The 15384-nt window shown below is 45.5% G+C and overlaps 1 protein-coding gene across 1 annotated transcript in view; it reads left to right on the forward strand.

The window, feature by feature from the left end:
- The window catches only part of PTPRT (protein tyrosine phosphatase, receptor type, T), a 734792-nt gene that overhangs the window by 22622 nt on the left and 696786 nt on the right, over nucleotides 1-15384 (forward strand). Inside the window, exons 3-4 of the mRNA XM_012652055.1 lie at nucleotides 3163-3244; nucleotides 11504-11619. Coding sequence (XP_012507509.1) covers nucleotides 3163-3244; nucleotides 11504-11619 — 198 coding nt within the window. The remainder of the gene's footprint in view (nucleotides 1-3162; nucleotides 3245-11503; nucleotides 11620-15384) is intronic.

The raw sequence follows: 15384 nt of genomic DNA on the forward strand, positions 1-15384 counted from the left end.
AGTTTGAATGTTTGTATGCTATTTTTTCTAAGTGCATTTACTGTGTACATTCTATTTTTTCAATTTTTTTCCTGTGGACTGCTTTTGGTTTCCTTTGAATTATTGAAAAATATAATTAGGCATGTAATTTTTTATAGCAAGGCCTTCTGTTGACTTCTCCCTTTTCAAGATGAGGCAGCCATCACACTTTTAGTTTTGCAAGCTTTCCCTCTGCCTCCTGCACAATTGTGTTTGCTAAGTCTCTCTGAAGGACCGTTATCTTAGTAAAGCACTCTTTCAGAGTGGTTGTCATATTGCTGCTACAGCTCTATGTTTGGTGCGACTGTCATCCCCAAGTCACTTCATATAATTCCCAGGCAGCCACATGCTGTTTCACAATAGATCTTACCATGCATGGAAGCTGCCTCCTCACAGCCATCGCTGCCCCTCCACTGGTTCCCCGCGCACTTGTTATATTATAGCTGTCAGAACTTTGGGCCTCACCAAGAACACTGACCTTTGAATCCACTCACCTAGAATGACCATGCAGATCACACAAAGATTTCACGTGGAGGGTTTGGTGCTGGTCTCATCACCCTTGCATTGAGCCCACAGACTTGACCTGAGAAGTACAAGGACAAGAGAGAGAGGGTCCATTCTGGAAGCTGTAAAGGTGGTAGAGATGAAAAATGATGACAGTTTGAACCAGAGCAGTGGCACTGATGTCTGACTGGTGTTGACCAACAAAAATGGCTGTTTCCTATAGTTCATCCTAAGAGCAGAGAAGGAAAGACAGGCACAGATTTGAAAAATGCTAATAGGATGGAACCAAAAAGAAAATAAAGGTGAAGAATGAGGCAGAAGGGGAAGCCCAAGGAGGTGCTCAGACCTTCAGCTTGGATGACTGGATAGGTTACAGTGCCACCCTCCAAGTCCCCTATTTGAGGAGGGAAGGCCCATTGGGCAATGTGGGAGAAGGTCTGAGAGGACAGCTGCTCAGATGGGTTGCATAAAGTTTGCATTTGAGGCATCAATGTGGCATCTAGGTAGAAATACAGAGCTGTGAGCTGGATAGGTGAGACTGATGTTCTGGTGGGAGATCTCGGGTGCAGAGCCAGGCTTGGGGGTTCGCAGTGAGTTGGCAGGTGTTGAAGGGAAAGTGAGTGCATGAAAAGATGAGCAGAGGAGGCTCACATTTGAAGGGAAGATAGGGAAGGACAATGATCTACAATCCTGTGGCAGAATAGACCCAGATGTATGAGAAAAACCATGAGAGTGGAGTATCATCTGAGCCTAAATAGAAGAGGGACCCAGCAAGGGAGAAGCTATGAACATTGATGATTGTAGAAGAATGGTCAAGCAGTGATGATAATTATATAGTAAACACATATGAAGAAGGTGCCACGTGCCACACATTGTTGTAAGTGGGATATTAACTTCCTTAATCAGAAAAATTACCCAGGGAGGTAGACGCTATAGTTATAGATGCAGAAACTGAGGCATAGAACAATATGGTAACTTGCCCAAGGTCATGCATTGGTAAGTGGCAGAGCAGAGAGGACCTCTGATCCAGAGCTAAAGCACTACCCTATCTTCCTTCTCAAAGTAAGATAAAGATCAAAAAATACCTACTGGATTTAGCCGTTAGGAGATTATTAGTGTCTGCCATGAAAGCAGTTTTTGGGGAAGTGTTGGAGACAGAATCCAGATTATACCCAGTTGAAGCTTTGCCTTGGGAAGAAAGAAGTGTCGGGAGTGAGAGAAGATAAAACTACTGAGAATTTCAAGTGTTACTGAAACACAACTGGGAGATGCTAGAGAAGAGCATCTTGCTGGAGGGTTGTTTTTAAAGAATACAGGAAGCTGCTGACATATGTCGAGGTCAGGGATACAAAGGCGGGTTTGGAGATACAGGGCTGAGAGAGAAAACTGAGAACAAAGAGGCTGGGAAATCCAGCTGGAGCCAGGGTCAGGAATGCCGGCATTCCTCGTGGGGAAGCGGCAGTGGATGATGTGGACGTAGATTACATCACTGGGAAAGGAGTTGGAGCCAGCCCCTCTCTTGCCTCTTGAAGACGTGGGTGTCTGCTGGGATTGGGTGGGTGGATGTTGAAAGGGGAACGTTTGTACAGGATACAGGAGTGGAAAGGCAGGTTTGCAGTAGGCTTGGCAAAGTTTAAATAGAGGTACAAAGGAATTGGGGTTGGGGAGAGCCTTGTATGGGCGATGAGCCAACATTCAGGGGAACCTGGACTTGTTGAGTGTGCAGAGAGGTCCAGGCCGATGTATAGACTCTGGAAAAATGGAGGTCCGGGTACCATGTGGGCCTGAGGAGCAGGTTAGAGAGGAGCAAGTTGGGAGAGGACAGTGTGTGTAGGAGATTGTGCCAGAGTACGGGAAAATGGAATTTCCACTTTCTGGAGGAGGGAAGGACAAGGCTGACAGTATGGCTGAAGAGGCTTGGAGGAGACGGCCATTGGAATTAGAGAGGTCAGAGGTGTTGGCCATGTTGTCCACACAGATATTCGTATCTCCTCTGTGAAGATGGAGGTCGGGTGATGAGGGAAGCTGTTAACTGAATTATAAAATTTTTACAGAAACAAAACAGTTTGGGTGGGAATCAGAGTAGAGGATTCAAAGGACTTGTTGCCCTGTATTCCTGGATATCAATGGGTAGGTTGACTATTATTTTTAAGAGGTATTATTAAGAAATTCAGATTGAATATGTTCCTTGGGAGTGAAGAATCAAATCAGGGTAAACCCTCCTTGGCTTATGGTAGCTTCCAAGGTAAGCATCTCTCTTACTTTTCATAAGAAAGTCAGGATATTAGGAGGTAGTTCTCTGTTCTTCACTTGAAACCAGAATGAGAAAGATGCAGATTGGAGTTTCCAGGACAATTTTGGGTTGTTTTTTCCTCCATCTAAGTGTTATTTTTGAAATCCATTAAAAATGTTCCATGCGACCTACTCTTCTTTTGCTAGTCACCAGAATGTGACCTCTTTTTTTTTCTTCCTTGTTTTGAAAATCCCAGTTCATTGCCAGGGTAGCATGCTGCCCTAATATAAGTCGTCTTTGGTTGGCTCTGATAGGAAGCTGAAGCATAAAAGGTTGGGGGCTGGGCAGTGTGCTGCGATGAATGCTGACCGCTTCTGTGAAATTGACTCCCGCCCTATGTGTTGCAGGTGATATTTGAATCCGTCTCTTTGAAGGGTCATCCTGGCTACATCGCCGTGGACGAGGTCCGGGTCCTCGCTCATCCTTGCAGTAAGTCTGTCCCCTCCTCCCATCACAGCCTTGCTCTGTGCCAGAGTGGGTAGCGTGGCGGCTGCAATCCCCCCTATTCATTCAGCTCACAATCATCTCTCTCTCTTTCTCTCTTTCTCTCTTTCTGTCTCTTTTTTAATCCTTCAAAAATGCTTACATACTCAATGCAATCAGTCCTGAATAAATCCATAATTTTGCTGGCCTGTTCAACAGGCAGCACCTCCAGAAATTTGCAGAGAGTGGCAAAACATCTTCGTTTGAATCTCTCTCCATTATTAAGGAAGTCTAAAGTCCTGATTGTTTATTAGTGGGATTCAGACCACTGAAGTGGAAGAATTAGAGGGCTTTGGATAGAATCTCGTGCAATTGTCTTAAAAAAAAAAAAAGAGCACCACCAAAACACTGAGCAAATTAGCACACTGTTCACTCACAGGGAAAAGTACCCCAAAGCTATTAATTCTTCAAAAGTAATTTTAAATACACTCATCAGCTCCGTGCAGGCATAGAGGGAGATTTCTCATGGTGGTTAGTACTCATGGAGCAGTGTCAAGAGTCCTCAAAAGTGTGCCACTCCATCATGCCCATCCACTTCTTTGCTGCATTTAGTCTCAGATACATGAGTGTGTTTCAGCAGGGAGATGTGGTTCCTTGGTTCACTGACTCTCAGAGGGGACAAGTCCTGGGTGCAGGTAGTTGAGATGACATCGTGCCTAGTGATACTTGGGTGGGGGGATACGCATGTAGATTATGGCAGTCCCTGGGAGGGGCAGCTGGGATGCCAGCCCCACATGTCTGTAGTTGTGTTGCGGATTGAAGATTCCCATTAGTTTCTTGGCAATCATTGGTTCTAGGTAACCGTAATAGGGCTCTCTCCGCTCCCCCATATGGCCATGAGTCATGCTAGGGGCTGTGGTGCAGCTTGCTGCTGTCTCGAGAGATGCCATGTGCACTCCTCTCATTATGTGTCTTTCAGTCCTCCCACTTAGGGATTGTTCTCATTTCAGCCCCATCCATGTTGCTTTCACTGAAATGTCTCCTTCCACTTCTGGTGCAATGAATTTGTCAGACCCTCGAACATCACTTCTGTCCCTCTGCCTGGCACTAGAATGCCTTTGTCTGACTCATTGTTCTTAGAGCACCTTCTCTGGAGGAATTTGGGACAAGTTCCAAAGTTCCAGACAATATTTTGGGAAACTATATTTGGATCCTGTGCAAGGAAGGCCTTCCTCCCCAGGAATCAGCCAGCATTTTGGGAATGCTAAGATCCTACTGGACTCTCCATTGTATCGGCTTGAGGTCTCTACCCTCTGGATTACTCCCTGGGCCTTTTAGCATTTCTCAGATGGGGCTGTCCATTCAGCATGTCTGGGAAATGTCTTTGCTGAGCCAGATGTCATGTGAAAAAGATTTCAGAAATCCCCCCAGCTGTACAGGGGTTATCTAGTGGATGTGCAGACAAGTCTACCTCACCAGGATTAAATCTCTCTTTCCCTTAACTCCTGTGAATTGGTATCAGCTGCCCATTGGAGAATAATCTTTGGCCTAAGACTGGGAAACTGTGTTGGGAGAAGTCTGCTCTACCTGTGGTCTGTTTACACACACTCAACCCTGCACAGCCACCAGTTTTGATGTAGTCTCTCTGAGATGAGCCTCTGACCTCCTTAAGCCCTGCACACATCCCGTCCTTGCAGCACGCTTGACCTTGCTGCATCGACCTGTGTTCCTGCTTCCTACCCTATGCTTGATGCTTGGACTTGACCTTTCTGTTAACAGTAGGTTACGCTTGGTTCTTCCCAGGAGAGAACACTATGGCTTTTTCTCCTGGGATCCCAGAACTCTGTGCTCAAATAAGAATTTTCACCTCCACCATGATGCCCAACCTTGACCCCTGTCTCTCGTCCCAGTCTCAACCACCTTCAAGTCCAGACTGGCAGCAGCTCTGCCTCACCTGCAAGCACTGACCATGGTTTACCATCACAGGCAGATGTTTCCTCCTCCTCTTGGACGAATCTCCACAGGCAGAGAGTTCTCTGGATGGCATTCAGATGCCTGTTCACCCCCAAAGTCTCATGGCTCCTCCTGGAATCCTCCTGTCACTGGGGATGCTCCTGAATTTAGGATTCTCCCGACAAACTCGTCCTCCTCCTGCTGAGATCATGGGTTACGCACTTACGGAATTGCCGAAAGCCAGTTACCCAGCAAATGGGCCATGGGACATAACTCAGGAAGACGTGACCCTGGCCTTATTCCTGCATAATGTGCTTCTGCTGAGCTCAGCCTCAGTGGTTAGGTGGCTTAAGCATAAACTTCCCAGAAACCACAATGTGAGGACCCTGCAAGAGTGGCTGGAATTGGAAAAAATTCCATTTAACTGTATGTACAAATACCAGCTGTGTATGTAGTCATCTAAGGTGTTTTCACAGTCATGAGTCATGAGATGTTGAGTAGAGCCTAGCAGAGGCCCCTTCCTAAGGACCAGTGCCCGGGTCACACCCGGCCCAGGTTTTTATCCATCCTTTCTTTCTACAAGTAAATAATTGAACATCAGCTAGGTGTTAAAAACTTTTCCGGGCATGGTGGATACTTAAGTGTCTAAAAAGGTTGGGTCCCTGTTCTCATGGTGTTCACTTAGCAGGAGGGCTAGAGGAGGGAAAGGCACTAAACAAGTAACTAGCATGAGATAAGTAACTAATAATTTCAGATAGTGAAAAGTGCTGTGAATATAAGACATGTGATTGACTGGGTTGTGGGAGGGCTACTTAGATATAGTGATCAGGGGACATGTCTTTGAAGATGTGATCTGAGCTAAGATTCGAATTATAGAAAGGAGTTTACTGCATAAGGATTTGGAGAGGGGGCATTCTAGACAGAGGAAACAGCAGGTGCAGGGGCCCCACAGTGGCAGTCAGCCTGATGCTGCCAGTGTGTCCAGAGCGTACAAAGCACAGGAAAGAGTGGTTGGAGCCAATGATGGGCAGGGAAGCTGGGGCCTTGGGCATCGAGGTGAGCAGCTTAGATGTTAAATCTAAGTGCAGGGAGGCCCCGCTGGAGAGAGTTATGCTGGGGAGGGACCACTTGGGCTGTTCTGTGGAGAATGAGTTGAAGGGCCATAGAGAAGAAGTCTGGAGACCTAAAAGGAAGAACATTCTGGAACCATGTAAGAAATGGTGGAGGCCCGAACCGTTTACAGAGCACGTGCTCCATTCCAGGCACTGCTCTGGGTTTGTGGGAATGAATAAGATGGATTCATTCTCTGTCCCCAGGAGCTGAAAATAAAACAAATAAGGAGGTAATTACATGATATATGACAGACGATGTATTAGTTTGCTGGGGCTGCCCTAATAAAATACCACAGATTGGGTGGCTTGAACAACAGAAATGTATTTTTCACAGTTCTGGAGGCTGGAAGTCCAAGATCAAGGTGTCGGCAGGGCTGGTTTTTCCTGAGGCCTGTCTCCTTGGTGTGTAGATGGTCCCCTTCTTGCTGCGTCCTCACGCGGTCTTTCCTCTGTGCTCACGGGTCTGTGGTGTCGCTCCAGGTGTCCAAATGTCCTCTTCTTTTAAGAATATCAGCTAAAGATCTCATTTTAACTTACTCACATCTTTAAAGGCCCTGTCTCCAAATCTACTCACAGACTGGGCTACTGGGGTAAGGGCTTCTGCATTTGAATTTGGGGAGGTCACAATTCAGCCCATAACAGGTAGTAAGCAATGCTGTGAAGAAACATAGAGCATAGAGGTGGAGAGAGGTGGACAGATTAGAGATATATTTAGGAGGTAGGGCCAGCTGGTCTTATTGATGGGTTGGGCTGGGAGACAGAGGCATCCAAGATGGTACACTCGCACATTTCAGGTTTAAGCAAGGTGGTGCATGTCTGGGGAGAGCTGAGCACACTGCCTTCCCGGGTGCCAGCGTGGGCCCCTGGGGCTGCTCAGAGGGCCATGCAACCAACTAGTGGCTCCTGAACTGTCCTCAGACTGAAAGTTCTTTTCCCCAACCCCAGCCCTGTGTTCGTGGCTTCACTCATAGACTATTTAAAATTTAACTATGTTGAAATACATGCATTCCCTTTATGTCCTCAGGCTTTTTAATTCTCCCCTTCTGTCCTCCAAAACATGTTTTCTATTAACATATGGTCAGAATTTATCAATGAGTGATTCCACTAAATATTCTGAAAGTTCCAGGGGAGCAAGTGACTGATTTGCAGTTGTACCCTGGATCAATGAGAGCTGGAGTTACGACTGCAGACACCCGCCTTGCAGCTTCCAAAACGGCGAGCAAAAGACAGGCGTACTACTCAAAGGAAATTATTTTCTCTTACAAACTGAAATGTTTTGTCCGTATTTTATAGCCCATTTAAAATTTTTGTGTTATTCTAATAGAGTTCTAGCCGTACTTACCCTCCACTGCTCTTTCTCAGTGTTAGCCATTAGCAGGGCCACCGCGGTTGTAACCACGTACGATAAATGTCAGCACGATTTTCCACTCTGTTTCAAAATTTCTAGCCCCTAAGTTGACTTTTAGAATTTTTATAAACTCTTTTTTATTTCCCCATCACAACCTTATCGGGCCATGTCCCTCAGCCCACAGAACGTCTGCAGCACGTTGCCAGCAAACGTACTGAACTTTCTCCTCCACAGTGTGGCTTCCTACTGAGCACTGTCAGGTTTAAAGAGCAAGATAAAGGGTACAATAATACATCTTCAGATGCTGCACTGACATCTGCAGGAGTCTGAATGTCACCAACATCAAGGCATTTTGTCCCAAATGCACAGCCGGTTTTCTGTTAACCCCGTTCAGTGGGATCCCATTTTGGGGGAACTGGGTCTCGGCGGGGAGTGAGTGGGGGATGCTTAATACCAGGAGCCGGTAGCTGGCCTGGGCACTGAGGTCAGCTGCATTTGGCTTAAGGTGGGTGAATTGAAGCTGGAGGAATATTTTCTCTCCCAGAACAGCAGATTCTGGGGGAATGGGAACAGTCAAGAGAATGGCTAAAGAGGGCTGTGGTGTGAGGGCATGGGAGGAAGAGGGTCAGAGAGGCCCAGAGCCCAGAGATGAGGACCAAACAGGTTCCCAGCATAAAGGCAATCCCCAGAGAGTGATACCTGTTATGAGCCAGGGATGACCCTGAGCCCCAAAGAGCAGAGACAAGAATAAGGGCATGTGACAAGAATTCTGAGCAAAAGGAGGGTGGTACAGATAAGCCCCACCACTGGGCTAGCATTCATGTGACCCCTGCAGCACACTACATGGCCGGGGGAATGTCACTAGATTTATGTGGCTAAATGGGACAAGACTAGCTAGTGCAAATTGTTCCAGATGATTTACGTAAGAGCTACCTATCAGAGACCACAAACTGATAGAGCCTGCCTGCCAACGTGTTTTGTTAAGTCCATAAGGCATTTTAATAAAATATTAAGAGTTTAGAAGAAAAAATTTCATATAAAACCTGGATTTCTTACTTGCCTTGAGAAATCAGGTGACTGACACCCCTGAGCTAAGCACACACGCAGGGCCTTCTCCCACTGCTGGATTGAAGTAGCATCTGTCCCCTTTCAGTGTAGCACAGGGTCTCTCTCCAGTTCTCCCCAAATCTCCACCACTCCATATTGCTTCCCCAGCACTAAGGCTGCCATCAGATACTAGTTATTATCGTACTCACAATGCCACTTTTCTTATATAGAGAAATCGTTATTTTACCCAAGTCTCTATCAAAAGTGGGAAAATGAAAGATGGGGCAAGGAGGTGAGGTTTTTGTTTTGTTTTACAACTGAATGACTTTGTTCATTTACGTAACTGAATGACTCTTGCAGGTGCATGGGTCCTACATCTCTGTAGTAAATTGCCAGTGTTTCCCCAGAATATTAACACTAGGAACCATTAAACATGTAAATCCTCTACTCTTGAAGCTAGGAGGGAGGAAGGAAGAGGAATGGAAGATGAAAGAAGTGGGGAACAGTTAGAAGCAAGCAGGGACATTAATCCAGAGAAAATTCATTGCTAATCGCACATGTCCCAGAGGTTAAACCATTTTCCCAGCGTCCCAAAGAGCATCCCTTTGTAAAACCCAATACAGAGTTTCCCAACACGGGAGCTAAGACTCTGCACTTCCTTTCTCCATGGGGGTGGATGTCCCCTCCCCCTTTAAACCTGTGGCATAAACAGACTTACAGGGTTCACTCTATTCCTGCTTCAAGAATTGTCCAAAAATAACTTTACAAAATTATACAGGAGAGCAGAAAGGAAACAATTTCAGACAATCAAAGCAGCATGACATTTGGCAGGTTGACTGGATGCAGGAATCTTAAACTCTGAGAACCCACGAGAAGTGGTCTTCCCTGGGCCCTGGACTCTTGACTGGTGTGGAGTCTCGGAGGTGGCAATGCGGGATTTCTTGCGATGTTGTCATTAGTTTAAAAACCTGAGCAGGAGGCATGTGTTTTCTCACAGCAAGTCTGCCTAATCACGCCACGGTTCTTGGCTTTTGCTGAGTTTTCTAGATGGTGACATAGTTTGGTAGACAAGATAGTTCAAAGCAAGGAAAAATAGCAAAAAAAAAAAAAAAGGGATCACTTGTGATAAACTATTTGGGGACAATGAGGGGAGCTCGGCAGTCAGCACAGCCCTGCCTGGGAGCCCTTTCCCTGCACCCCAAGGTCTGTCTGTTGGCGCCATCTTTGTTCCCAACATCTAAGAGGCACGAGAACATGCTAGTTACATGCCAAGCTTGGAGCTAAAGTGGAGCTGGACTGAATTCTGTTTCTGACTCTCACTAACGCTGGGTAGCTTTGGGCACATTCAACTTGTTGAGCCTTGGTTTCTTCTGCCTCTCTAGAAGGGAAATGATAATGGTACCTGCTTTACAGGGATGTCGTGAAGTTGAATCAGATAAAACATGCAAAGCATTTGTCATCTTTAATAGTACTTGGCCTTGTAGGTGTTCTCCATAAATGACATTATTACTATTATTTGACTTCCTCTGGAGAGAGGGCCAAAGGCCTTTGTTGAACCTGCTTGATCCTCCCGTAACTCTCCATTTCGTCCCATCCTGGGGTGTTCTGTGCCCATTTCATCGCTGGTTTGGTTGGTGGTGGCAGGGTTCCTTTGCTGTGCCTCAGTGGAGAGCTCATTCTTCCAGACATAGGTTATCAGCCTGTGGAGAGCTGGTATTGCTGTTATTTGGAGAGCCAATATTTGGAGAGCTCATGTAGATGAGAACCTATCTCCACAAAGAATGAAAGAGGCGAACCCAAGTTACCCAACATAAAACATCTGCGGAATCCTAGGACTGACTGTTCACAGACTGCCTGGTTTCCCTTTGAACGTCCTCTCCCTGTCTTGCCCAGGCCCCAGAATCACTGCTCCCCTCATGCTCAGGAGGGGCCTTCACTTCCAGTTGAGATGCTGGGGTCCTGTGACTTTGGGCAAGTTTCTTGAGTTCTCTGTGTCTCAGTTCATTCACTGTACAATAGAGATACTGCCTCTACCGACTGCCCTGGGTTAAGTGAGTCACTGCAAGTAGTCACTGCACAGGGTGCTGACCACATAACAGGCATTTCATGAGTGATAGCAGCTAGTTCTTCTGTCCTCTTCTTCTCCTTCCTCCACTCTGTGTCCTTCTCACCATCTTCATTGTAGCATATTCACCAAGGCCAAGTGTGCAAGTCTCAGGCCCAAAGGTGCTTCACTTCAGCTTTCTTTTTTCTGCTTGTTCAGGCTTCAGGGAAGCACCCTCTATGGTGAATATCTGCCCTCTCACCCCACCTCCAATTTTTCTTCTTCTCAACTTGCAGTGTCATGGTTCCACCTCTCATCCAGTGCCAGCCCCAGAAGCAATGGCCAATTAGGGTATATTCTAGGGATGCGTGTGCCAATTTCCTAGGGTGGTGTTGCACAGCAGCTGGTAGAGGGACTTTGAGGATCCCAGAGGCCTGAGTTCATGTCTTGGCTCCCCCACTATCTGGATGTCTGGTTGTGCCAAACTTTGTAACCCCTCAGAGCCTTAATGTTCTGATCTGTGAACTGGGGTGCTGCCTTCCTCTGGGTTTTTGTGAGGTTTCGGTGAGATACCGTGTATAACTCTCATAGGACAGTGCCCAACTAATAGTAAGTGATCAATTGACTCTTCACTGGTCCAGGCCACTTCCCAAGCCCCAGTCCCACCCTGCCTGTGCCCACTTTGAGGTGCTGTCCACCAAGAGGAAGGTGGCACAGGCTGTTGAATCCCGTCCTCATGTGTTCTTTTGTTTCTCTCTTAGGAAAAGCACCTCATTTTCTGCGACTACAAAACGTCGAGGTGAACGTGGGGCAGAATGCCACGTTTCAGTGCATTGCTGGCGGGAAGTGGTCTCAGCATGACAAACTTTGGCTCCAGGTAAGACTGGGAGAAGCCCCTGCTTATCCCGGCCCACCCCCTGGTGAGAGAAGAAGGCGTGTACTGGGATGAAGGGTTTGGTCAGGAAGGGGAGGGGTATTTTTTAAGTCCCTCTGCTCCTTGGATGGTGCTCTGCATCCATGATCTTATAATACTAAATCCGAACTATAACTCTGTTAGGTTGGCATCAGTATACACATTTCACAGATGGAGAAACTGAGGTCAAAATCTCAAAGTTCCAGAACTAGAATTTGTAACTGTGACCTTTTCCAACTACCCTCTAACAACCTTTGTCTTTTAAATCCAGATTACTAGGGCTGAGGCAAACTGAATATTTTAGGCTCTGGGTATGTGGTGTCACCAAATCTTGACTGGAAGGTGCTTGGATATCCTGTGGTTCACTAGTCCACCTGGGTAAAATTAGAGAGTCACTCTTTAGTGGAATTTGTCACTAAAATGAACAATCTGTTCTCTGGCTGAACAGGTCCATCAGTAAAGTCCATCAGGAAAGTGTTGTAAGCTTAAATTTGTTTTCCTGTTATTTCTGCTCATTGGTGCTGCTTCCCAAGCAAGATGAGAAAGGACCACTTTGGATGGGGATTAGAGACAAGGGCAAGACACAGAACTAAAACACAGGTTGTTATAGCATTAGCAGACACTTGTTAAGGCTAACACAAATACCAAGTTCTGGGGCAGCATAGACATTAGAGCTGTGCTGTTGAGTGTGGTAACCACCAACCACATGTGGCTGTGGCTATTAAATATTTCTATTCCTTTGTGTAGATACCCAGTAGTGGGGTTGCTGGATAGAATGGTAGGTCTACTTTTAGTTCTTTGAGGGATCTCCATACCATTTTCCAGAGGGGTTGCACTAGTTTGTAGTCTCATCAACAGTGTATAAGCATTCCTTTTTCTTTGCATCCATGCCAGCATCTGTTGTTTTTGGACTTTTCAGTAATGACCATTCTCACAGGGGTAAGGTGGTATTTCATTGTGGTTTTAATTTGCATTTCCCTGATGATCAGTGATGTTGAACATTTTTTTCATATGTTTTTGGCCATTTGTCTATCAGGAGTGGAAAAATAAATACCACATGTTCTCACTAGTAAGTGAGAGCTAAATAATGGCTACACGGGGCACAAAGAGACATAAAGGATATTGGAAACTAAGAAGGGAGGAGGATGGAAGGAGGATGAGGGATAATAACTTACCTATCAGGTACAATGGACACTGTCCAGGTGACAAGCACTCTGAAGGCCCTAACTTCAGTGTTATATGGTGTATCCATGTAACGAAAACATTTGTACCCCCTTAATATTTTGAAATAAAAAATTAAATAAATAAATATTTCTAAACAGTTTTATTGAGGCATAATTGAGATACAATATATACCATATGATAAGTTTTGATATATGTTTATATGTGAAACCATTACCACAATCAAGATATTGACCATAGGCATCACATTAAGAGTTTCCTTGTCCCCACTGGTGTTCCCTTCCTCTGCCCTCCCCAGCCCTGTCTGTCACAGGGAACCACTGCTCTGCTTTCTGACACTATGTATTAGCTTGAGTGTTCTAGAATTTTATATAAATAGACTCATGTAGAATATACTCTTCTTTCACTCAGTGTGATTATTCTGAGGTTTCTCTATGTTGTTGTGTGTAACAATATGTAACATATTTTTTGTTGAGAAATTATTTCACAGTATGGATATAACGTGATTTGTTTATCCATCCACCTGTTGACGGACACCTGTTGGGTTGTTTCCGGTCTCTGGCTATTACAGAGAAGGCATTGTGAGCTTTCATGTGCCAGTGTTTGTCTGAGCCTATTCTTTCATTTCTCTTGGGTAAATACCTAGGTGTGGATGGCTGGGTCATCCGGTAGTTGTGTGTTTAAATTTTTATAAAGCAACAAGTTGCTTTCAAAAATGGTTGTACCAATTTACATTCCCCAGCAACAGTCTGTGAAAATTCTAGGTGCTCCACATCCTCACCAACACTCCATATGGTCAATCTTTTTAATTTTAGCCATTTGCATAGATGTGTAATATCCCCGCATTGTGGTTTTAATTTTCATTTCCCCGATGATGAGTGATGTTGAACATATTTTCCCGTGCTCATTTGCCCAGCCGTCTCTCTACACACTTTGATGAGAGTTCATACTGTCACTTCTATTTTGAATTTAAGCCCATTTCCTGCACTTGGGAAATCCGTGGGCAGAAAGAACCCAGAGGGGCTAACAGTTCTTCCTTGCTACTTAGCAGCTCAGCAGAATGAACATAGCAGTCACGGCTGCCCCGCTTGCTTCCCTGGGTGCTTGCAGACCACAGGAGAACATAATAAACTTCCACCTGCCACTCTAGTCTTCAGCAGTGTTATTTACTCTTTTCAACATAATTAATATTAAAGTGCATTAGGCTGCCAAGAAGCTTTGTCATTTCGGTGGCATTGTCTCGACTGGGTCATGGGAATGAAGCGGGACGATCACAATATTTTCAGCAACTTTATTCGGGTTTTCCAATTATTTTATGATTGTTACTGCTGCCGCTCTGAGTTGCATGCCCTAAACCTTGGACCTGTCAGTGGGAGGATGTAACAGCCGAACATAATTGAAGTTTTGAAGAAAATAGATAGAAACATGTGGCGTGGAGCTCTTCCCCATCTTATGTATCTACTTTTCAGTGTGAACCTAATCTTATTTCACAGAGCGTTTTTCAGGTAGCTTACAATGGGACATAAAACACGACAAGATAGTGTAAATTAAAAGTGAGGCAACACAAGATAGGAGGGAAAGACTATACCGGAGCTGGTAATAATGTTAAAACCGCGTGTCTGTACACCTGCTCCTTACTGGCGGGTCACAAGCAGGGCCCCAAAGCACCACAGCCGCCAGTGGGACAAAGAAAGCTTGTCAGATACACAGTTCACAGTGTCTGCGAGGTAAACACACAGCAGTTGCTCAGGAAAATTCCGACTGTTGTTCACACAGAGGCCAGACAGGAATTGTTCCCCAGAGTCCTCATAAAGAAAACACTGTGGGATGTCATGAACAGCGTTTCCCGCCACAGTCTTATTGAGGGCACACAAGTGAGTTTCATGGGCGTTTCACATAATGATGCTCTGTGTAAAAGCAATTTTGGAAGGGGGATGAGGAAGAGGGGTGAGGTAGGCAATGTGATACAGCAGAGGCCCCAGCTCTCTGCGAATCCATCTCCATCCTGGGGTTCTTGAAACCGACCTGCTGAGCAAATAGATTCAATAACTGTTACTTCAGGGAAACCTCCCTAAATACTGTCTCTCTCATCTACATTTCAGAAAATATTGAGAGATTGTTTATATCGTGCCCTCTGGCAAACGCCTGCGTGGCTAGTTCAGTCTAGGCTTACATGCGACAGTGTAGTTGGATGGTTGGAAGTAGCGTGTATTAGGGTTCTACAGAGAAGCAAGAGAAGGAAAAGACTTAGCATGAGGAACTGGCTCCGTGATTATGGAGGCTGAGAAGTCCCATGATCTGCTGTCCACAAACTGGAGACCCAGGAAAGCCAGTGGTGGAATTCAGTTCAAGTCCAAAGCCCAGAGAATCAGGGAAGCCAATGGTTTAAGTGTTAGTTCAAGGGTAGGCAAAGACTAAAGTCCTGGCTTAAGCAGGCAGGCAGGAAGCAAAAGGAGCAAATTCCTCATCTTTGGCTTTTTTGTTCTATTCCTCCAAAGATTGGATGAGGATACAAAGCGTCTGTACCCCTGTAATATTGTTTTTTTT

The sequence above is a fragment of the Propithecus coquereli genome, unplaced genomic scaffold (genome assembly GCF_000956105.1).
Source record: "Propithecus coquereli isolate 6110/MARCELLA unplaced genomic scaffold, Pcoq_1.0 Scaffold378, whole genome shotgun sequence".
NCBI classification, from domain to species: Eukaryota; Metazoa; Chordata; class Mammalia; order Primates; family Indriidae; genus Propithecus; species Propithecus coquereli.